This window comes from Sturnus vulgaris, chromosome 18, assembly GCF_052056855.1.
Source record: "Sturnus vulgaris isolate bStuVul1 chromosome 18, bStuVul1.hap1, whole genome shotgun sequence".
NCBI lineage: Eukaryota > Metazoa > Chordata > Aves > Passeriformes > Sturnidae > Sturnus > Sturnus vulgaris.
This window is the reverse complement of record NC_142260.1, coordinates 1,300,001-1,325,869: the sequence shown is the minus strand read 5'-3', so window position 1 is coordinate 1,325,869 and position 25,869 is coordinate 1,300,001. Positions and strand designations below refer to the sequence as shown.

The 25,869-nt window shown below is 37.8% G+C and overlaps 1 protein-coding gene across 11 annotated transcripts in view; it reads right to left on the bottom strand.

Moving 5' to 3' along the window:
- The window catches only part of SOX6 (SRY-box transcription factor 6), a 372,885-nt gene that overhangs the window by 217,298 nt on the left and 129,718 nt on the right, over window positions 1–25,869 (bottom strand). For 10 of the 11 annotated variants that reach the window (XM_088175661.1, XM_088175662.1, XM_088175667.1 and 7 more), the window contains one exon: window positions 12,923–13,166. In XM_088175661.1, the coding sequence (XP_088031787.1) occupies window positions 12,923–13,162 (240 nt within the window). In that variant the 5' untranslated portion in view covers window positions 13,163–13,166. Of the gene's footprint in view, window positions 1–12,922; window positions 13,167–25,869 lie in introns of those variants that run through there. The other variant, XM_088175663.1, reaches the window with a different exon arrangement.

Below are 25,869 nucleotides of genomic sequence, written 5' to 3'. Positions count from 1 at the left end.
TTTATGGTATGCCTAGAAATGTTAGTGTGCATATTCAATTCCATGCAATATATACTTTGTTTAAAATTTAAGAGCAATTAGAGTGGCAATACATTTAAATATTAAGAAGCTAATTAATAGTCTTGTCAAAAAACATTCTCTCAATGCAGAGTGTTCCCCATAACAATAACATTCCTGTTACTTTATGAGCTGAAAATACCCATTTTCAGAGCACTGAAGAAACTTGTGTTCTGAAGAAAAGCTCAAGATCAGTAACCATCAGCAACACCACGAGACACAAATCTTTGCCTCAGTCTGGAACAGATTAAGAAGTAGACGTGTGTTGGATCCCACAAATCTGGAGTTTTTGAGCTTTCTGTGCTTCCAGGCACAGACCCCCTGGAGAACACTGCTCTGGAGCTGAAACCTTGGAGAAGGCTTGGAAATCTGAATAATGAGTTAGAAATCACAAATGTGTGGTGTGTTAGATGTGTGTGTTTTCACTGGGTAATGGGTTTTAAATTTGAGGTTTTTATAGAATACTGGTGGATATGGGACAAGATGGAGAATTTTGGGTGGTGTCTTCTTCTTTGTTCATCTTTTTCTTCTTCACAGAACTCAGGCAGTGACCTTTGGTTGGTCAGTCTAATGTCACTCTAAGGGTGGTGGGAATCTATTACTGGGTCAAAAGAATAAATAATATAGGTGTTAAACCTTTATTGGTTTGTTTGGCTTTAAAAGGCCTTGAAGCAGGCTCAGCTGGGGCCATTTTTCCCACTTTTACCAAGGAACTGGAGGTGCTGTCATACTTTCTGTAATTTCTGATAAGATATAACAAACATCCAAGCCCAAACACAAGAATCACCTCAGTTGTGTTTCCATTAATCCTGGCTCTGAGGGAAACCAGAAACTGGTGACAAAGCACTGATAAAAAGTGATGCACAGCCCAGCACACACCCCCACACCTGTCCAACATAACAGGAGGAGCAAGAGCAGCACTGAGCAGTGGGTACCTCGGGGCTGGGGACTGTGCAGGGGGAGGTGGTGACACATCCTCTCCAAGCACAGCAGTCTGTGACCACTGTTACCATCCCTGGAGAAGGAGGCAGCCTTTGCCAGGGATGCTGCAAATGTATTTATTCACTAAGACAGGAAATTAGAAGATGCTCTATCTCATCCCACTGGTAGCAGCACCTCATCAGCACAGTAGGAGTGACAGAGGTTTTGCAGGTACAAGCAAGAGGTGACATGGAATACAAATATTATCTTCGTATTTTCAGCAAATAAGTATTAACTAATTTTTCACTCCATCAATCTGTATTCACTGAAGAATCAAACATCACAGAGAACAATATCTTAGACCAGGTATGGAGATGAACTTATTTAGCTGCCTTTAAAATCAAAAGCTTTCATATATTTAACTCTTTCCAACAAAAACTACATTGTATTTTTCTTAAATCTTGGTCTTACAATGGAGATGAAAAGCACATCTTTAATATTTTTCAGATGTTAAGCCTGAATTTCTATAATCCCTTTCGTCAATGAAGAATTAGAATACTATGGCACTTCTGCCTTTGAGGACAGTACAAGAGCAACTTAGTAATTTTAAAGGCATTTTTCCTCAAGAGAGCAACATCCTCTCACAGCACATGAAGCACATCCATCAGGCTCAATGCAGGGGTTTTCATGCTCTCAGCAAGGAACACTAAACCTATTGTTCAGGCCGGAAACAAGGAGATAAGGCAAAGCTGTGGAGTTAAGTGGGAATAACGGAATGTTCTTCCTCCTGATAACCTCGTCTGGATGCACACATGGTCCAGCACAATGTTCCTTTGCTGCAGTGAAAGGCTCCCCTAGTCCTGCCTCCATCAGGCCAGCTCACCCTCCTTTCTCCTGCCCAAAAGACTGCAACATCCACAGAGGAGATGAGACAAAGTTTAAACTCCACGTAAACGATGCAGATTTATGGAAGGGGAGGCAGAATGACTGCCTTTGCAATTATGAGGTTTTTTTGTCCAATTAATAAACTATTTTATACTGCCAGTTTTGTGGATAATTAAAGTGTAGAAGGAAAATAAAAGAGAAAATGAATTTGTAATATTTGTGGTTCTGTTTAGGCCTATAGCAGGTTTTATTGATCTCACATAAATGGCTAACGAGACAGTCCAAAACACAAGGGGGCAAGGGAAATATTCCTGTTATTTTTTTTTCTCTAGGAAGTTGACTGCACTGTATTTGAAGGGAAGTTGCTACTGCAGCATTCAGCTTGTTGAAAATGAAGTAAATGCTGCAGCAAATTTATGAAGGATTTCAATTTTCATGATGAACCTTAGAACCTTTTGCAGACCACTTGTCGTGGCATGTCAGGCTTGTCCCAGCACCTCACCCACTGCAAGATCAGAAGTGCAACATCAGATGCTGGCTATCCAAAATTAATTTGCATTGACATTCACAAGCAGCACACAGAGACCCTCCAAATACATCCAGGTATCCTCTGAAAAGCCTAGGGGATTGTGTGTGTGTTGTCTGAAACACGAGGGATATCACCTCTGCAAATTATTTGTTGGTCCTCTTGCTCTAATGCATAAAGCATTTTCCCTAGAAAGTCTGGAGTTCAGATGGAAATGAAGCCCCATGCTCCCTAAATTAGAACAAGCCCATTAATTCAAGGTTAGGAAAGGAGAACCTGGTCCTCTTGAATATGAATATGGAACAATTCAATAAAGACACATCTCTTATCCTTAGTAAGCTTTTAGAAGCCACCTTTCACAGAATGAGGAATTCCCACTTTGTTTGATCTGAAGAGAGAAAAGACAGGATGCTATTAAGGGTTTTTTCATGTATTTTCCAAGATCATGGAAGAGGAAGTAAAGACAAGCAAAGTGCCTAGCCAAGATCAACCCAAATGTTTTCATTTTGCAAAATCCAAACGAGAAATCCTTCAGCACTGATGAAAATTGTCTATGCAAGCAAACTTTTCTCAGCATCACTGATAAAAATAAGAAAATTAATAGTAAAATATGAATATCCACTTAATGTATTATTTAATGAATTGGTGCCCAAATTCATCCACCCCATTAGCACAGACCAACTTTCATTACTGACCATTCAACCCAGTGTGGTTAGTGCTCTGACAAAATTCTATTGTTATAACAGCTTAAATACCTATATATAGACACTAAAGCCTAAGGATTAAGTTCCAAAGTGTACAGAAAAATAAATAAATGCACAAAAGACAGAAAACTCAAAAGTAGCAAAGCATGGACACTAAAACACTGTGGATGACTCATTCAGGATCAGATAGCTTCTGCATGAAATCACACTTTACTTTTACTAAAACCTCCACCTTTCTCATATGTCAGTTGGAACACAACATGAAAAACTCCAGCACAACACAGGAAAAGCTTTCCTATCTCTATCCTTGGCCTTTTTCACCTTAGAGAGACATTACACTTTAACCAGCCTCAAATTTCCTTGGAATATAGGTGGTCCAACAACAGTTTCCTTAGTCTTATCAGCTTTCCAGGCTGCCTGGTGTAAACAAGTGACCTGTTGGCCATTTCTTTTAGAGTTGCTATGAATGGACCAAGAACAGCTTCAGTAATGGCAGGAACAAATCTGAATAATTACAAACAACTTGGTAAAAATAGAGATGGGGACTCTGTGACTACACACATGCTATTTTCTTCACACACCACAATAATTCCTTTAAAACTGTTACACTAAGATAATATGTAAAGATAGGTCAGCAGACCTCTTACTCTGAGAAAATTATTTTTTAGCAAGTACATTCACTAAATTTCACAAGTTACATGGGTTATATTCTTCAAAAAGATAGCTGGTGGTTTCTGTACAAAGAAAGGAAAATCCTTACAGTTTCTTAGATGTTTCTACTGAAAATGGATTGAGCAAATAATAATTTCCTTGTTAGTGTAAAAAATATTTTGTTGTGTATTTAGATTCTAACAGTTTAAGTAGTTCATTTTCCATCAGTGCTCCCACTGGTTTTAAAAGGATAAATGAGGGAGCAATGCTGACAGTGACAAAAATAAAGGTATTGATAGCTGAGCCAGTATTTTTCATACTGGGAAGATAATGTTTGTAGCAATACCTGCAAGCAGAACCATGACCCAACTTGGTCACCTTTTATGAAGTCTTTTCACTTCCAAAATAGAGCAAACAGACACAAAATTGCAGTTCTATTGGTGAAAGATCACAAGCTAAAAAGAAAATTCAATATTCTTGCTCCTTCCTCCAAATTACAAAATATGGGGGGCTGTATTTGGGGGTTGAGATGCAACATCTCAGTCTGGAGACTGCACAGTCACAAATGGAGATGTGGCTTGGGACAGAGCTCTGGTTGGGAATCCTCCTAAGGGTTAAGGACAGACCAAGAGCCTGGTGAGCTGGATCCTCCTGCCAGGAGCCTTAAAAAGGGGCAAGAGCACAGATGAGAATGGCAGGATTTCTGTTTCACGTAGGGAGGATGGATCCTCTGGAGCTCCCTGAAGGTGAGAAAAGAGGAAACCTTGCGAAATGAAACCGAGGGCTGCACGAAATCAGGGTCACAGTGTTAGTTAGCAATTTAATAATAACTGTGATCAACTTGGATTGAAAGTTGACGACTGCAATCCCACTTAATAGCCAGAAAGAAAACTGTTTCTGTAAGAGTTCAACTGAAATCACAGGATGGATGGCCAAGAAGTAGAAAGCAAATATTACTAACATAAAATGTGTTAGCTGAATTGCTTATTTCCATGTGGATGAGGCTTTTCTGTTATAAAGGGATATTTATCTGTCTCTGCATTGAATGGGACACATGTAAACACCCCAGGAAAGTTGGATATCCAGAGTGGTTTTGATTCCAAGTACTAGAGGCATGCTGGCACTTGGAACTAGTCTGGAGTTAACATATAATGAAAGCAAATGTTTACAAAATCATTTCCAATCACTACATTAAATATGGTTTCCCATTTTGAGGAATTTAATTAAATAGAATTAAAATAAATTAAAAATCTAAGTGATCATTTCCAATTCTCATCTGATTAAGAAAAAAACACAAAAGTTTTATTAAGAAAGATTTATTTAAATCCAAGGCTTGAGAATGACTGCTATGAGCTATTGAGAGAACATCATTTGTTAAGTCTCAGCAAATTATGCTAGTGGGAGGGCAAATGGCAAGTAATGGAATAAAGCTTCAAGTCTTTAACTCAGCATTTGCTCTGATAAAACTTATACTGATTTCACTGCCAAAGTGTAGGCTGAATACAATCTATAAAGGGCTTGTGTTCTATCTCTTATACACATCTAAAAACCTCGAGAAGAAACAACACAACAGTAAGCTCTAAGCCAAGAAATAATATGCTAAATTGAGAGTTTAAAAGAAAAAAAAATTTAAAAAGAAAATAACTTAAGATCAAAGGTTTAAAAACGAGATGTCATAATAATTGGGCATATATAATCCAAGAATGGTTTTATGAAGAGGCCACTGCAAAACCAGCTGTCAGTTTGGAAGGCATGGGCAGGGACTTTTTGTTCTCATGTAAAATATGACCACTTAATTGCATCAATCAGATGCTGGAGCAAACCAGGTAAACCAACTTTGTGACCTTCTGGAGTCTATGTGCCCAATTTTTCAGCTTTGTGATTCAAACCCTTCTCTGTACAAATGAGCAGCAATTTGGAACATGTGGACGGGCACTTTGCTCCAGTCCACAATAGAAAATCACCTCAAAATTTTGAAATACAATGAGAAATCACTTCTATATGGCAATCAAGTCACCCACAAACGATGCTTCATAATAAACTCCCATGCTTTTGTAAGAGTTAGATGCTAAGGATTTCCTTAATTATCCAAATACCATATGTCTTAGCTCCCAGTGTTTACATTTGGAAATAAATCACAACAATATTGAGACTTTATGCCCTGCACTTTGGTTAAATGCTCTTATTAAGGAAAAAGTAATGGACAGCCATTTACAAAATGATTATTTAGACTTACATTTTCATCTAAACTGAAACTGAAGAAGCATTGTGATCAGTCCCAGCTGATCAGCACTGTTTACCTCTTGGGTAAATAAAGACACATATTTTGTGATGCATGCTTGTCAGAAGCTGCCAAATAAAACAAGGATTGTGTGGCTTGGATATTCCAGACCACTTTGTATATATCCAACTTCCCCCTGTTAGGTCATCTTAATTGTCCAACTTATAAGTGGGTCTATTGTAAATATAAAATTAAATTCGTCTTTATGTTTTTAGCAATATGGAATGCAGATGAAAATCCTCCTCTGTATATAGTTACATGACATGTATTACATGCTTTATGTGTCCCTTTCAGCATTTGCAGAGGAATGCATGCAGGAAACCAGCCTGCTGCATAGAGTACTTGTATTTCTTTAAGGTAAACACTGATGAAACATTTGGAAGATTGAAGTAAAAACAAGAAATTTATGAGACATAAAGGTATCACATAAAATTGCTGTGAATTACAATAACATTGGCTGAATCCCAGAACAGATAATCCTTATAAACATGCAGGAATGTTGTAAACTGTATATGAATGTCAGTGATACAGAACATTAGGAGATTCATATTACACTTGGTGCTGTGTAAGTCTCAGTCCCTGGGTTTTTCATGGCCTCAAAGATTAAAATAAATATATGTAGTATCTTTCCTTCCTCCATGAAGATATTTTATGTACACAGTTTTATTATGCTGAACAAAGATACCAAAGTCTGTTTTTTCTTGAGCTGTCAAAGTACAAAAGAAATGCAAAAAGTCCTTGCACAGATGTAGTAAAGTGCTGGATTTTATCTTTTGGCAGGTGCTCAATATGCAGCCCACATAATCACATGTTAATGACTGGAGTGTGTTAATCAGCATGCATACCTGATTCCTTCTTGCCCAAGGAAAAAAAAAAAATTAACAATTTAGAACGTGTTAATGCTTCTACTTTTGAAAAAATTCATGTCGATATACAGAAGTGAATTAAAAACTTTTCAGAAATTGCTTCATAAAAGTAGGAAACGTTAAAATAGGAGAAAGGAATAAAATTACTACAGATTTAGATGAACATAAACCACAAGCCTTTTGCAAAGAACTCAGGTGATGATTAATTCTGTTTAAACACAGCTCACTCTAGAATATAGGGAAAGGTTTAAAATAGACCATGCATTTGGAAAAGAAAAATTATACAATGTCAAAATGAAAATAAAACAAATATAACAAGCATGCCAACAAGAACAATTATTTGATTCTTCTTCAAATAAAGTTCAATTTTGTATTTCACCACCTCCATTAAACACATTATCCTGCACACTGCTACAGAATTGTTTTATTGTTTTTAATATGAAATGTTAACATCTTTTTATGCTAAAGCTAGTAAAACTAAGTCCTTGATATTTCAAACCCTTAGACATGTGCTTAACATTATAGTTGTTGGTAGTCCTAATAAAGTAAAGTTAAGCACATACCTGAATGCTTTCTGAATCAAAACAACATGCTTGAAAAAGAATTAATTTTATCTTTTCTGCAATATATTTTTCATAGATGTTTCTTTTATGGAAATATAAAATACCATATTCTCAGCTCTTTCATAGCCTTTAATTTCAGCCAAAATTTCGTACCCATGCAGTTACATATGTAGGTATTTATCTCTTTAGTTAGATAAAAATTCTAATGCACTACCTGGCATGCAGAAATAATATCACAAGCAGAGTAGAATTGCTTTCAATGATCACAAAACTCAGATTTGTACATGTAAATAACAGCTGCATGAGCAATTTAGCAGAAACAGAATTGCCAGAGTTTAGGGCATTTATGTTTGATGCATTTTATGTGTTCATACTCAGCCCATAAAGGAACCAAAAATAAAATTTCAAAACATGTAATTGTATCTATAACTTTCGAGAATTTGAAGCCATGAATTTGTATAACAACAAATTCGCAGTGTTTAGCATGTGTAAACGTTTTTCAATGGTCTTCCCTAAACACCTGAGTTTATTTTCCTTAAAGGGGAGAACCTTCAACACGAGAAGTTAATAACATGGAGCAGGAGGTGGAGGGGAAAAAATCAGGATTGTGCCTGTTTTATGTAGAGACAGAAGCACCAAAATATGAAGACCTTTAGGAGATCACCTATTTCTGTCTTTCTGATGGCAGTAGCTTTGCTAAAGCTAGATAAAATAAAATTTGATACTTGGCAATTTCAAATTATTTTAGAAGGAACAAGAACATGTGGTATGAAGAGATCCTCAGTTTCTCTGCTGCATGTATCAATCTGCTCTCAGTGTTGCTGAGATGTACACTAGCCACAGTGGAAAGGTAGGAAGCCTTGGCAAGCAGTCAACAAAAGATAGAGTCCTGATGTAATTATGAATTATATGTCAGTGCTGCCATTGGAGATGAAATCCAACGAGATACAATCAGTTTCTAAATCCAGGGGGGTCTCTGAATGATGTCACAAAATGTACAGGGAAACACAGGATATATTTGGAGACAATTAATTTTATTTGTGTGTGTGTGTGTGTTTGGTTTCCCTCGCTCCCATGGTTCAGACTGGATTTGCTGCTGGGCTTCCCTGTGAGGGTGAGCCCCTCACATCTGGATAACAGCAGAGCAAAATAATGCACGCCCTGTCTCATCAACACACACTTCTAACTGGGGCTGTGAGCAGGGGGGACAAAGAAAAGGGTGCAGTGACCATCACAGTGGCACATGAGCACCCACAGGTGATGGCCACGTCCCCCAGAGCTCCTCACAGCCCCAGGCTGTGACACCAGCACTGGGCTGGGAACACAATTTGCCTCTCTCTGGGCTATTTGCTGTTGGGAGCAGATAATAAATCGTGAATTCTGGAGAGAGGGTCCAGATTTCTTTAGATTAAAGCTGCTAATTTTTTTTTTTTTTTCCACGAGTCCCAGGTCCAGCCTTAATTGTATGGGAATGCACCACCCAATTCCTCAAAGAAGGTAAAGTCATTTCTTCACCTAAAATTGCATTTTCTTGTTGGCCCTGCTTTCTCCTGATACTCAAGATTTTTTTTTAATCTTTGTAATTTGGGACTCTATGAAAATGGGGGCCATTCCTGGTTCCCCAGTGAACAAACACATATTAATATTTTCCATTTCTTTACATACTGGCCAATAAATATATTACTGGGATGCAACAATTCAACTACCATTAAATTTAGCAAAATTAAGTATTTTTGGCCTTTCCTGCTTGTCCTTTCTGCTGCTTTAACAGAGACAGATTTTGGATGCAAGCTAAAAATTTGATTATTTTCTTGCCTGCTCCTCACTGTCTCATTGGACAAGGCACAATACTTTCACCATTATTTTAGTACCACTTTGCCCTCTTGCCTACAGCTTACCCCAACAAATAGACTTGGCCTTAGCCTGAAATAGATTTTATTTTCTAGTAGGCCTAGAATCAGCAATAAATACCCATAGTCCAGGTAATTTTATACTAACTTACAGTTAGGAGCATAAGTATAATCTTTTCAGCTCAGTAATATGAATTTACAGAAATCTTTGGGTTGTTTTATCTTTTCCCCCCCCCTCACTGGAACATCAAATTGGCTGGTGAAATGGTTCTGGCAGTGTAAGTCATTACAGGTCTGACGTTACAGTTGTTACACATTGCTGAATCTGTCAAATGAAAAGGGAGCACAAAGGGAATTTCCAAATGCAGCTGCTATTTCCCATTTGTTAAATCCTTTTATTACACCATATAAGTACACAGCTGGGAAATACTATAGAGTGGGAGTTAAAACAAAATATTTTGGCTTCCAGACATTCAGAATACACAAAGGACTCAGTGGAAAGCAATGCCTGATATCAAAAGGGAGTGAAAGTTTGAAAACATTTCTAGCCAGTGTGGTTTTTTTCTGATAATGAACAATGTAGTTTGAAGGTATCTTACATTACAGAAAGTGCTGTGCACCATAAATGTTGGGTAAAAACGCATTTTTTTCTCACTAAAATTGCCCTCCTACGGTATCTTTTCTAAACTTGAGATCTGTACAGCCCTTGTAGCAAATTATGATGCATACTGTGTGCTCTTTCAAATTCCAGTGAACTCCTTAGTAGTTTTAAGGACAGAAAAGATGCAGGATTGTGCCCTTAATTAGATACCAGATAAAAGAGAAATTTTTCCTCCCCATATGTCGACACAGCATTCTTTGAATTTACTATCTTTTAACCAGACAACACACATTATTGATGCATTTTAATGACAGCACCACTGTCTTTACTTTCAAAGTAAATGCTATGAACAGGTGCTTCTTCAAATCTGTTTCTAAAGGATCCGTCTGGGAAAGGTCAGAAGGTGCTTACCTTCTGGGAATTTGGGTTTATTAAGGAAAAAAAGTGGCCACAGCCACAGCCCCTATCTCAGAATTGCCCAATCCACCTTCTGGAATCTGTCTTTCTGGGAAGAAATGTCTATCCTCCCTCTAAGGAGTATGAGCATGTTTTCATCAGGGTAGTTGCAGGCCCCTCTAAATTCTTTTTAAGCAATATAAATGCCTGCTTGACTGAGATACTTCAGAGAAATTTTCTGCAATGAATTGAGGCTTAAATGTTTGCTCATAGAGAACATATTTAAGCGAGGGGAAAAGAAATAAATCATTAAAAATCAAACAAGGTACTTAAATGACAGTCCCTCAAGCAGAAAAAAAAAATTTCCCCACTTCACTGTTGTGATCTCACAAGCCACCTAAGTCACCTAACTGTAAATACACTTGCACCTTGCTCTGGACATTTTAGAGCTCTTAATTGCAACCAAAAAACATGTCTTAGAATTTCAGTCTTCACTGGTAGCCAAGCCTTGTAAATTATACCCAGCTCCAAGCTGAGAAGGAAAAAAAAAAAAAAATCCTTTTGGTTCAGCTGAGAGGTTCTGAAATAAGGCTGACATATATCCACCACCAGATTTAAGCCTAGGGACTCGTGGAAACTGCTAATGATTTTCAGGACATTCATCTACATATATAATGGAATATTTACTGGAAAAAGGAGATAGGAAAACCAGAGTGCTAAGTCCCTCAAGCAAAGTTTATGCACCTGTTCTGAAACACGATAGGCTGTGCACTGATTCGTGCCTGTCCAGAGGTACAGGGAGTGTTGACATGACAGGGCAGCCTCAGCAAAGGAAGCAGAGATTGCTCCAGAGCAATCCGAGCACAGCTGATCACAAGGGCCAACCACTTCAGCTCACTCCAGCTCCAAGGAACAGGCTGAACCAAAAAAAAATAAACAAATAAATAAAAATTTTAAAAAAAGGCACGGAGGGACTGCTGGAATCCAGCAGTTCTTTTCTCTCTAGGACACGGAGTAATTTTGTCGATGCTATTGGTGTCCTAATATCAAAATTCCAAGAGTGCACCTGCCTCTCTGAATGAATGGAGAAGTAGCTGATGAATTCACAGATTAACTTTTTCCATCAACAAACTGGATCAGTTTCTAGTCTGCATGCAGCTTGTCCTCTTGATAGCACAGAAGTTAAAATTATTCTAATGTGCTTATTGCATAACTTGGGCAAAAGAGAGACTCTCTGTCCAAAATTCTGAATATAAACCATATGTACAACTTACAACCTACCTTTCCAAATTGCTAAGCTGTAATCTTTTTTTTAAAGTGATTTCACAGTGGAAATTTTGCCTTCTTCATGACAGTCACCCAAACACTTATGAATATTTTAGGTCTGACAGAAAGTTCTGCACTGGGTTAAATTGTGCATTACAGATTAGATAGCATTTTTGTTTGGTTTGATCTTTTGAATCAAGTGGATTTAAGGAAAAAAAAAAACAACACTATATTAACAAAATAAATCTTATTGTAGTGCTATTATTTAACTAACTCCAGGCATCATATTATGCACAAAGAGCTCTGGCATCTCTGTTGATTAATGCATTTTAATTATTATATCCAGTCAAATTTGAAATGAGTCCATTATTGTTAGTGGTGTTAAAAAAATTCTTCAGTTGTTCTTAACATTATTGAAATCTGTACCAGGGAGAGAAAAAAAAAAAGTTTCCTGAAAAAAAAATCTGCCCACAGATATTTAATAGAAATAGAGAAGAAAATTTTTGAAGGCAGAATATTCTTTTTAAGCTGTCTGAATTTATGGGTTTTGAAAGTCACATTCCAGAGAGTCTGGCATTATGATGTTCTAAATTTACAGAACACCTGGCTGCTCCACATACCTTAATTCTGTGTCTGAGGAACACACGCAAGGAAAATAAATTGACTGAGATGCTCTGCCCATCAGCCTGCTCATTTATTGCAGAGTTTTGGGGATTCAGAGACTGAGCTACAACCACTCAATAATTATATCTAGGCTGCTGAAGAGAATAGGGATAATAATTCTGATCATTTCCAACATCACCTGTATACTAAGTGGTGATCTAGCTACCTATAAACACCTTTCCTCTCCACAAAAAAAGTTGTGATTTCCTATAGGAACAGTAGGATGTTTGTGTCACCTAAAATGCCAGCTTCTTTATTGCTATGTAAAGATATAATATTCTAGATTTGGCCGGTCCTGTTCCTGAGAGACGAGTAAAAAAAAAAAAAAAAATACATTAAAGTTTCTTCCTTCAGCACAACACTTTGCAGATGACAAACAGTTGTGAGCTACATCCTCCTGTCAGAAATTAATGCTTGAATATATGAGCTAGAAAGGTTATGACATAAATCAAGGTATGAATGAAAACGTGATAAATAGATGCATTTCCTTTCAGAAGGTGAACTCATCAAATGACCTCATTCAAAGAGACCCGTACACTTCAGTAAATTATACAATTGTAATTTACAATTACACCACCCCATGTTGACCTACTGCCGACGCCTCAGCGTTTGAAAAGCTTTACACCTGAGCACGTCCTTCCCTTTACAACTCCAAATTTGGGAAAGCCCCTGCGAGGATGGTGAGAACTCACCATTCTGTGTTGGGCTGAGATGACTCCATCCCACTCGGGGTCCTGCTGGATGGTGGTGACCAGGGTGGGTAGCTCCTCGGAGTGAGGTTTGTTGTGCATGACGTTGTGTAGAGGCAGGTGAGAGGCTCCATGCTGATCACTGTTGCCCTCCTCCTTGTCTCGTGGTGCTAAGTCCTGGGTCATTGTTTCCTCTCCATCAGCTGCACATGCAAATGGAGAGGTAGCCTGCTTGGAAGACATTCTTCTAAAAAAAAAAAAAACAAAAACAAGAGAAGGAGACAAAAAGAAAACGTTGGTGCTCAGCGACCAAAAAAAATAATCAAGATTGAAATAGTTCTGTAAGCACATCGCACCTGCCCAGAACGGTGAAAAATGAATTCTGTGCAGTCAAAAGGAGAGCTCTAAAAAGCACAAGGCTTGGGGATCTGGATCCAAAACACTGAGGAAAAGTATTCCTTGATGCCAAGACAAGGTCAGGGTTAAGCTATATGACATCATTCTACTCATTTAGACTTGTCAAACAATATAATTTTCTCCAGCCATAAGAATTTTATTCACACTTACATGCTGATTTTGTATGAGTTCAATTCTTTAAACTCTTACTCCTGTGAGCAACCTGAAGCTTACAAGCAAACTCTTAGAGAGAGCTCATCATGCTTACCTGACCTCATTCCTCACAAGCAGAAAATGCTTTTTACATATATGAGAAATAAATTTTAAATCCATTTCAAATTGCTAAAGGAGTCCTTTTGCTGTTTGTTTAAAGCTGTACTGCTTTTAAACTGTTTAAAATTTTGCCCGGTTTTACCTTTCAGAAAGTGTTTTGAGGAGCTCATGTGAAAAGTGTTCAAAATGTGAAAGGTTTATGAAATGGATGGATAATACCTTAGTAACATTTTACAGTTCAAACTAAAAAACCTAAAAAAATCATGTCTCCTTTCATATTAGGCATGGATATAGCTCAACAAAATACTTTAAATTACTTAAAAGTGCAATGAATAAATGCATTGATTTATGTTAAATGCCTTTTCCTAATAATGGCCTCTTACTACCATCTCATATGCAAACACAGCTTTCACCACAGTTTCTGCACTTAGATGAAAATATTACTGACTTCAACTCAAAATCTGAAAACACTGTCATTTAAAATTTCTAGTAAGATTAACTGCAACTGTTAAAACAATCGTTAATAAACCTGAAAAGGGACAGCTAAAATATATTAGTTATTTTCCCAGGTCTTAGTAACTTTAGAATATCCTTGACACCGAAATTGCTGAGAAACTAAGGAATAAGATCTTCACCTTAATTGCTTTTTAACAATAATTGATTTCATACCATTTCTTTAAAAATGCACAAATCAGTTAACATAGGAAACCACATGAGCATTTTTCAAATTAGCAAATCATTAACTTGCTAGTACTGTTTCTACAGACAAATAAATACTGATTAAAGGGTCTGGAAATCTGAGACTAACAGTTAAATTTACAAATCTGTCACATGCTTTCATGAATATTACAGTGAAGGAAATATCAAGTGCAAAGAAAAATAATTAAGTTAATTCCAATTTAAACAGTAGTTTTTATGTAGCAGCCTGTGTTTCACATAGGATTTAACAGCTAATGCTAAATTTCTCACAATTAATGAGGGAGTTCAGATTTAGTATCCTACAGTGAAAAAAAAAATTAATATAGGATCAACTAATCTAATTATGTACAGTTCAATATGAAAGTATTACAAGCTTTGAAGTGCTCTGAAACATATTAAAACACTGATACCTATTTAGAATAACTATTCTGTAAATAGAGATAATCCTGCCTCCTAAACTCGATACTGGTGGGGGAATAAAGGTTCTTGTTTTCTTTAGGGAAGCCTAATTGTAAGTGGGAGTCTAAGATGAGTGTTGCCAATAAGCAGAAGTGAGGAATTTAAACCGTGCATTGCATTCTTCCTGTGCTGAAGAATTTGTGTGGATGCTACAGAGAACATGCCAAGAGTTCAGCAATCGGCATCATCGTGTGCACTTCAAAAGGTTCTGGCTCATAATTGCTATGATCCAAGATAAAATAAAAGGGTTGCTTTCCCTTTCCTCATTAAAGTAGTCACGTTAATGCAATCGCTCACATGAAAATATAAGTCGTGCTTTGCGTGATGTGAAAACCCGACTTGAGAACTGAAAGTCACAATAAAGGTTTTTCCTTTCTTTCACCTTCTCAACTGATCTCATTCCTGTTTCATGCTGAACGAGCTTCTGTGTAAAGCTAGAGCTATGGCTGTTTCTTCACCATAAATTAATCATGACACAAAACTAGAAATGAAAATGTCTCTTAAGAATAATTTCAACTACAAACTGCACCAATGAATAATACTGCACAATCCTAATTAAACACAACTCTGCAGCTGCAAAAATAGGCTGAATCTGTCCAAAGCTACGAGTTGGCTTTAAAGGCTGGTTTGTTAGGGACTGTTTTCTTAAGGAAGGCTGGGCCCTCAGTCTTAATCAGCCAATAAATTATTTCCTGCAATTACATTAAATAGAAAATTATCTTCAAATTGGGAATGTTAATTGAAAATCAAAATTCAGACTGAAGTTTAGAAATTACATGCTGAATATAATTAGTCTAGAAAGGCTTCACCTCTATTTCATAAACAGGCTTTTGGTGTTTCCTCAAGTGACCATTCAGCAAAGCTATCTACTGGTAATGCACTGCAGGGGAAACGTTTTTTCCTTGACGTGTACACTAATATACTTTCCTCTTATTCATGATGTTTTAAACACAATTCAATAAAAAATGTCCATACAAGTGCCGTTAAGTTGATTATATAGAGAAAAGGGAGTTCATTAACACTAAAAATAAAATTATAAAAAGTCCCACTGACTGATAATCATGCCCGGCAACTTTTTTTGTACTGGAGTAAGAGAACAGACCAAGGGTAGGGTTCAAGCCCTTCCTAACTCCACCTCCAACCTTTCCCCAGTGCTGCATTATGGACAGACACCTTCCATGCTGCACTTTGCTCAGTCACCTATAGCCCTGGAGCCCTGGGAGGGAGGACAGGCTCAGACAGGCATCCCAGGCACTTGCTCTTCTCCTGGCATGATTTTTTAGGGGTATGTTTCACCTCTATTTTCTACAGAGCTTTGTTAAAACAACTGGATTTAACGGTAACTCTTTGGTTGTTGGGTTTAAAAAGTTGGGTTTAAAGGGACAGATGTGTAGGGGCCTGATAGATTAATCCCTCCACATTCTTTTCCCAGCAAAGCCATTCACTCAATGAACACACTTCACGTGTACATGGCTTCTGAGGGTGTCCAGCTATGCCTGGGTTTGCAATCAGGAAAGCAGAGCAAATGTAAACTCTGCAGATGGGTGTTATCCTGCAATTTGGGAGAATTCTGAGCACATGATTCCATCAGGTCAAAAGGCAGAGTTCAGTCAGTAACTCCAAGGTCTCATTCAATTCCAGTGGAGAAGACTCTGGCCCAGTTGAGTAGTTTATGTTTATGATGAAATTAAGCCGTAGAGCAGCGTGTTGTGTTAAAATATTTCAATGTTAAAATATGAGCATGAATAGCAGTCAAATTTTAAGCCATAACAACTTCCCAATTTTATGTTTAAAATATTCAAAATGCATTTGCTGAAATCCCTGCTGAGAGGGGGGGGAAAAAAAAATCAATATTCGTAATAAATAAGGCTTGTAAAGGCTATCAGAAATTTACTAATATCCATTATAATTTTTTTTTCTGCTATTACCAATTAAACTTACTGGAATGATTTAAAAAAAAAAAAAAAAAAAAAAGAAAAAAAAAAGTTTCTGATAAAAAAAAAAAATATCTCCCTAGTTATAACCCCTGCAAACAGGGGTTTATAATGGAAGTGCTGACACAACCCTAACTACAGCAGCGCAAATGGTGCCGCTATAATACACAAAATCAAGTTCTATTATTCTAAACTATCCTCGCTCGGGGGGTTTTCTTTACTGTGCTCCCAGACAAACTGCTGAAGCATGAAAAATTTAAATGCAATCAAGTGGGTCCAATTCTACTTTACTAGAACAAGTGTCTACAGTGGTACAATCTTAAAAGAAGATGCAACAGATTTGTTTGGTGCTTTTCTTTCTTTTTTCTTTTTTAGCTGTTTATTTATAATACTGTGCAGTGGAGATAAAATAAGAGAGGAAATTACACTCACATTATATCAGTATATTGATTACACAGCACACAATCAGAAAGAAAACTACATTGTGAAATTGTTGCTTTGGTTAAATTGACACATTAGCTGAACACAGCAATCACTAAAGGTGGAAAATATATCTAATGGGCATGAGAAAAGGTTGAAAAAGGCCCTAATTAAATGAAGTCCTATCACCTACTCAGGTTCGAGAATTTAAAAAAAAAAATCTTGATCCACATTTTCCAACACTAGAATAAATCCTACCTCATTTTGAACTCGAGACGTAAACAAAACGTGATCATTTATAGGAAGGTTAGTAAAACTGAGGGATTGGACCTCAACTTCAGTCAGCCTCAATAGCAAAGTAGTAAAGCTAAAATTGAACTGCTAAAGGTTTTTTTACCTACAAGAAGCTAAACACAGTCCCAAAACAGCTTCGTTTGCTATAGATATGACCTGATTTTTTATGTTAAACCAGAGAAGAAATTCTCTCTGCCCTAAAGAAGACTGCCAGTCAGATTCACAAAACACTGCTTTTCCTTTTATCCTACATCTAGTGTTACACCTTTCTAAATGCAAATATTAATACTTTTTTTTGTCTAAGGTTTTTCCATCATCTCAAATTCTTCAAAAAATTCATACCCTCTTTTGCGAAACAATTAGCTGATAGGTCTGACATGAAAGGTTTCCAAAGCCTGAAAAATATTCCCACTTTGTTGCTCAAATGATTAAACGTTGCAGTAGAAATTAAGGCAAGACCTGGAGTTTCAGCTGCCAGGCATTTCAGAATGAAGCCACGAAGCATAACAACAGATAACAACAATACCACTGTTCCAAAAACACATAAACTGAGCAATAACAAGGAGATATATGACAAAGCAGACTTGGAGTTGGCCAGGGACTCTCACTTCTGCTCTGCTCCACCCTCACAAAGCATTCATAAACCTAAAGGCATGTCTACACTGCAGCCACATAAATGACTGCTTTGTAATGCTCAGATATCCAAACTAATTTTAAACAAGCTTGCTTCTGATAGCTCTCCAACTGCAGTAGCATGGTGCTCAGATGGGCTAATTCATCCTGCTTTAGTGACTGCAGCAGAGACATAACCCAGGTCTACAGCTCCAACAGTAGATTGGAATCAGATTAGATTAGAAATATATTCGCTTACAGAGCTTTTATGAACAGTCTCCATTCCTTTTCCCCAAAGTGCCAGATTAAAGTACTTAAGTGCATGATTAACTGTAAGTATGCAAGCAGTCCACTAATTTCAAATTGGACTACTCGGTTTCAAAAAGTTAAGCACATGTCTAAGTGCTTTGGTGACTCCAGAACTAAATAAATTAAAAGAAAGCTTTTTTAGAAGTGCTCATAACCTTTTAAGCATTTCCTTCAAAATTTTTATGCTAACCTGGTGTTCATAAGTAACAAAAAAAAAAAATTTCAGCCACAGCATCTTATCCCTTCCCACGTTTTAAAATGTGCACACTCCTCTCAAAATATTAAACATGGTTACAGGACCCTCCCTCACAAATCATCAGTTAGATTTGGGGTACATTAAATGCATTATAGTTCAGAGAGACTTAAAGAAAAATGAATGTGCTTTGGCAATAGCCAAAATATTTTGCAGTTCTGCCCTGTAAAACAACGTCACGTAGGCAGAACCCAGCAACGTAAGTCACTGTACAGCTAATGCTGTCATCTTCATGCCATTTCAGAATAAACAGCTATTTCCTAAAATTATGAAATCTCACCTTTCTTTTCAAAGAGAACTAGGAAGACAGTGGAACAGTTAGTAAAAGATTTTTTTCTCCTGGGGCCCCCCAGCCCAGCATAAATCCCTGTGCACAGAGCCCGAGTAGCTCGGGAAGGCTGCGATGGGAGAGAATCTCTCTGCTCCTGCCTCTGAGTCACAGCAAGGCCTCAGGCCAATCAACTCAGCTCCCTCAAGCTCTTCCTTGGCTTCATTTTGCAGGAATTCTACATGAATTAGTTACATATAGATCATAAACAGCACGGCGAGATTAGAGAGTTTATGGCAATCGCAGGAACCACCTTGGAAATAAAAGGGCGGGAGGGGGAGTGGAAGCAAATGTGATTCAAGAAATGACAGCTATAATGTTAACTGAGCACCCAAATCTCTGGCTGAAATCAGCATCAAGCTAAGCAATACACCCACGGCTTCCAAGATACACACTCAGCTATTCTTGAGTTTATTTTTCCAATCCAGGCAAATTACACTTCTGCTCATGGATACGAATCCAAATCACAAAGTTTGACTTCACATTCAGACTTCCTCAAAGCTCAGAGGGTTGGCAACAACGTTCATGGTATTTCTTCTCATTTGGGGAAAAAAAAAAAAAAAATTAGGGGAAAAAACCCCAGCTTTTTGGAACTTTTTGGAAAGTCATTTTCTTATGTTCTTCCATTAGTGACCTTTGCAGCCATGCAATCATGGTCAGCTACAAGGGTTAGGGAATGAGCTCTTGTCTGTTCACCCAGTTGTTGAAAACATCAAAATGGATGCAGCAAAACAGCCTCACAACCCCTCTGGATTTTTCAGTGAAAATCCAAAGTGTCTGTTTGGACTCAAATATGCCAAAATTACAACCTATCTTTTTAGCAGGCTAAATACTCCATTCTCTTGATCCACCACCAGAAGCTTTCACTGAAAATGCCTAAGGTGGATATAAACCCACACTGAATACAGTAAAAGAGCAGTGAAAGAATAGCCATTTGGCACCTGGGATGTGCTCATCTTCAGTCACTGTAGTTAATATTTTCTATAGTTTATATTTAGCTGACAATATTGCTGTCACTTTATTTAAACAGCTTGAGACTGTTCTTTGGACTGGAGCTCATATGCCCTGGAATGCTTTGACTCATGAATTGTTTCTCCTGATAATGTTACATCACGTAACCACCTCTGTTTAATTGGTTGGTGTTAGCTCCTCGCTGATGGCTGCCTTTAAAGTCCTATGACTGGGACATGTGTCTCTGGATATCCAATTTCTTACTGTTGGAAAAAGAAAAAAAAAAAAAGAAAAAAAAAAAAAAAGAAAAAAAAAAATCCAGGCAGTACTGACTTCCAGCTATCTTTACCAATAATTATGGGAACAAGAGTGAGCGTGCCAAGAATTTATCCATCAGCAACTTATTAGGATTTGTTTTTCTAGGCAGCAAGTAAGAGAATATACAATATAAATAAAAGCAGTCCTTAACAATAAAATTTTAAAACAATGCTTGCTATAAATAAGCATTAATCCGCATATTTTTATGGATCAGAATGACTTAATTGTTTATCTGGATGATTATATAAATGATTTTGATAAAAGATGCCTAAAAATACTAAGAAAAACTTATTTTAGCATGTTTTGACTTTGAGACTTTGCACAGAAGACAAAAATACATTTTTTTTTCCCTTACAAAGCCAGTTAAGAAGTCGTTCTAATAACTATAAATCTTCCTGATCCACACTTAGACCTGGTGGGCATTAAGTTCCTGAAAGGTTCATTAAATCCTTTCAGTGCTCCACGAGAAACATTGCTCCAATGGTAAGATACAGTATTCTTATATTATTTCCCTCCTGTGGTAAGCTTTTCAGGAGTTGCCTAAGATTCCATGTAACGAGTTAAACAGTTAATTTTCAATCCTACAGGTGTGAAAGGTCACATGCCATCCCCTCTGCATTTCAGAAGAGAAATATCAATACAGCCTTCTCTCCCCTCCTCCCTGCTCTCCACGGTTTTGGTTCTCAGCTCTAAGTCAAACCAGACAGCTCAGCAGGCAGAGAAGTGAAGGATCAGGTTCAGGCTCACCTGTAGCACTAAAGCACCAAATTAGGACCTCCATGTAACACAAAACAATGGCTCTGCAGCTCAGCCACACGTTTGTCCCTTTAATACAAACCTTACACTACAAGCCTAAAAACATTTCCAGCAGGCAAAACATTTCTGATTCAGTAGAGGTTATGCAAGCATCAAAGCACTTAAATATAGGTGCCAAACCACATTGCCAGGAGCTCTTAGTATTGTGAGGTACTGTTACCTGACAGCTCAGTGAATATAAAATTGCTTGTTTCTCCAACTGAAGACAATCAAATTGTCACCTTGCATTGTAATAACACACAACTTAAGATCAGCAAAGTGCCAACACTATTACCAGGAAGAAACAAAATGTAACAAAAATATCAGCTCTAAAATTCTCTTAAGGGTAAACACTTCCATCTGGCTATTCACACACACACACACAAAAAAAAAAAAGATTCAGATGAGAGACTTTATTCTCACTATCAAATATCTTGGTGTTATTTAGCAATAAGATTTATTTATAAAATAGGAAAAACAGCTAAAGGAGGTGATTCATGAAGCACTAAAAATAAACACAGGTCAGAACCGTGCTGGGATTTTACTTTTTTGAAGTACATTGAAAGTACTGCAAGGGTCAGCAGACTTGCTGCTAGGGAGGAGCATATATATCTGCATTGTTGTTATTACAAACTCATATATGTGAGGGTTCATAAAAAATAATTCTAACTGGCACACGGCGTACTTTGGCACAAGCTACACATGACGTGCCACTTTTATTTGTTTATTTAAATGACTTCACTCTAAGAACTGAAAATGAAGTTTGAACTGCAGTCTGCCTCAGAACTGGGACTTTCAGGATATTAAAAACTGAGGAAAACCTTTGAAGGAGGTAATCTGAATACATGAAAAATAGCATTTTCACCGTATATTTCTTGGGGTTATTCAGCAAGTGGCCTACATATTCAGGAGTGAAATTTGCATTTTGGTGATGCAGAGATCTAATAACTAGAAATTGTTTTATATCTACAGTAGCTCTGGGCATCCTATAAACTACAAAAGAGTGTCCTAGGTAGGATATATACATGGAAAACTATGTTCATCTGGTTCACAGAAATGAAACGAAACTTAAACCCTTCTTGAAAAATTTGCACTCTAGGGTGATATCATGGATTATCTTTTCTGTGCTGATATTCTGTTCACTACTAACACACACACAGCTCCTGTACATTTCTCCATGCAAAAGCACATCACCTTCACCTACTCTTTAAAGTTTCACCAGGGCAGGATAGAAGAGAAAGGAGCAAGCTGTGAAAAGCCAAGACTGAGTCTTTGGCATCAGCTTTTCTCTGAAGGGCTGTTAAGGAATGGTTGTAATGGTCAAGGAGCTTTTTTTTTCCCACCCTGCACAGCTGCACCAGAGGCAGCTGTAATCCTAAGCCTTTGGATAAAGCAGGTACAAGGAGTACTTCAACACATGGTTAGCCTTGCAGAAGAGGATAAGATGCAGCCCCACGTATCCCAGCAGGAATTCCTGCTGTGCCTTGTCTCAGGTGCTGCACCCACAGGAGCTCAGCTGCAGCACAGAAAAGCTGGATTTTCCAACTGCAGCCTTGGCCCTCGGTGGCTGCTCCTGTGCCCCGAGTCACACACACACCACCAGTGGCATCAGAGGCAGAAAGGAAGGCAGCAAAAACCCAAGTCTATTTTAAATGCCCAAGTATTTTGGTCAGATAAAACACAACTAGACACAATGCCCATTTTTCTGCAACTTTGGGAAGTTCTGATTTTTGTTCAGGGTCGTTACAAACAGGCTTCTAGAAGGCAGCATTGTGCACAATATTGCTTTGTTGTGAACTGTTGCCTTATTTTGAACACAATATGATCATTACCTGTGTGCACAATGGGAACCCTAAAATGTATTTACAGACCCTGAAGAAACCACTTCATTTACCAGTGAGCTGCAGCTACTACTGGGAGAAAGGAGAGGGTTCTGAAGAGGCATTCTGCTCAGAAAAAGATTACATGCCTAGCTAAATCTACCCAGGAAATATTTGAGAAATACCCTTATTTGATGGGCAATGTGGCCAAGAACGAGTTTGGTAACATCTCTCTTTCTCCCCCCAAACTCTCTACTGCTTGGGCTGTGCAACAGCATGGGACCCTTTTTTTTTTTTATTTTAATTACCTTCACTACAAAAGTATGAAGAAAAAAGATAAATAATTATCACACTCTGAGAATTCAAATAAAATAAAAACATTTTCTCCTCTATTAATTAAGGTAATCAGCTGCTATTAAGTGCAAACAATTTAAAGTTCAATTTATTGAGACTTTGAACCTCCTATCCTTTCACAAGCACCACAGGTGAAATATCTACCAATTGTAACTGCCTTTTTAAAAAGCCTGAAATAATAAGATATAGCTATTCAAATTTTTAGCATTACATACATAACATCACATATTTTAACTGTTATTTAGGTAAAAAAAAATAAATGGCTTAACACTAACCCAAAGAAAGTTTTGTATTTTTTAAGGAATTCACTGAGGTATCTGGACTAGGCACTAAAAAGAATCAGAGAACATTAAAAAGTAATCATCACAGGTGAAACTTCCACCACTTCACTATTCAGCTTGGAGAGATCAAGCAGCAGCAGTCCCTGCATGCAGCACTCTGCAACTGCATCAGCTGCAAAGCAAACTGCAAACTCTCCCTGCCTTTTGCTTTCTGTTCTGTAATGCACCACAAAACTGTTAAAAAGAAATAATCTGCAAAAACTGAGGACCCTCGACTATCCCCCTTCCATGGGAGGTTACAGAATGCAGCATCTGCTCTCTAACAAGGAGAAGGAAACATGCATATCAAAATCAATCAAAAGGGTAAAGGTGAAGAGTGCCCAGGCTCTGAATTGCTCCACATTTCTGACTGCTCAAAGTTCAGTGCCAGTAATTTTAAATGTGTCAAAGAACATAAAGAAGAACAACTATCAGAATATAAAGTGAAACACAAGCCAGCACACGAACCAAAAGCTCAGATGAAGTTGTTTCCAAATAATTAGAAAGTAAAAAGACCGAAGGTCTAAAATGCAGAGATAAAATATTGTCAGAGATTTTAAACGTTTTTACCATTACCCTGCACATCCAGTAAGATCCCCTGCAAGTGATTTTAGCTAAAATGCTGATATTCCTTTACAGCCTGTGATACAGCATGTTTACCATGGAAATATACGGCGCCTTATTGTGGTTTTCATCTCTGACCTATTTTTTCCTATATATTAAGGATAAAACACACGATCTGCTTCTGTAAGGAAGTCTTGTCTTCTCAAACTGTGTCTTTTTTTTTTTTTTTTTTTTTGCTCAGGGCTATATTTTGTAACCGTTTCCCACTTATGTTTATTGGTAATAATTTATAATAGACAAGTAAACAGTGCATAATATGTGCAGACTAACTTCTGAACCCAGATTTGAACAGTTTCATTTTCTCATGGGCATTTGTTGAGGGCTCTGTTAACAATTTCAAAAGCAGGATGATACATACATCACAGACACACAGATTTGCAGGTTCAGTTGCTGCAGCTATCCTCACTACCACGAACCATAAACGAGACAGTCCATTGCCTGTGGTTCTAACCTAAATATGTACAGAATTGAAAAGAAATGTATCTTTTCATCTAGGAATTATGGCACAGACACAGAATCCTTACAGACTTTCGAGAACGGGTCGGATCCTCAGACACTGCAAATCAGAGCAGTTGTATTGAGGTTAACTCAACCCTATTTATTCATCTAAAGATATATCGTGAACAACTTTTCTTGGCATCGAAAATGTACGTTGGGTCTTTTTGCAGGATGGAATTTCTGTGTTTTCCATGAAAATCTGACTACCAGTGTTAGCAGGAATCATATGACACGATAATATTCCTCCGAATACTCATCGCAGGGAAATGCAAAAAATAGTAAGGTAGATTAGGAATAGCAGCAGACTGTATCCATTGCTCTCAGTATTTTTAAAGTGTATTCCTCTTGAACTGATTCAAAATAACAAGATCTCTTCACTTACCCAGACAAGCACTTTCAAAAAAAAAACCCCCAAAAATTACTTCTTCGCCTGGCATAAGAGCTTACAGCAGATCATAATTTGGGGAGGAATCAAACACAAACTACTGAAACAAAAATAATTTATGTTTTAATTTGAACACGAATTCTTAGGCTGCTACTTGGCAAAGCACTGCAGTCCAGCAGCTCCTGTGGAGCAAGGTCATGAAAGGGATGGGGGTGATCCAAATACACCAAGACCCCCAGCACAGCAGGCACCAACTCTGCACTAATTATTTGAGGTCACTTCAGTCCCCAGCACACAGCCACTCTGGCAGCCTCCCCAGGGCATTAGCACCAGGCTGAGGTGACAGGACCAGGGCAGGTGCCCATCAGCCCATCAGGAGGCACACATTTGGGCAGACAAAAATAAAGTGTGAAAAGGGAGACAGCAAAGACCCTTTCAGTTTCTTCCTGCTGTTTGATTTTTGGCCACTGAGGTTTGGGAAGCTGATTCAAGCAGGGAAAAGCCCTACCTGGGCAGAAGCTGGAGCTCTCTGAGAGGCAGAGGGCCACCCTAGGAGGAGGTGGGTTTGGGGTGAGCCCTCTCATCTGTTCAGCAGAGGATCAATCTCCAAGAGCAGGCACTTGTACAAAGAGGTTCTCTTACTCTGAGACTGTACCCTGGTTGTTTTTTCATAGAAGGTAATGAAGCAGTCTAATATTTGGCAATCAGCACAACTTCTCATGTTCCAGAAATCTCAAAATATCTTCACCTTTACTAAGCAACTCTCTCAGCACTCTCGCTTTTACAAAAGAAACTGAGACACAGAGATTAATGAATTAACCCAAGGAAACAAAGAAAATCAAAAGCACACAGGACTGGACTAACAGCCCATCCCAGCTCCCTGTGAAAGGCATAATTTGCAGCAGAAG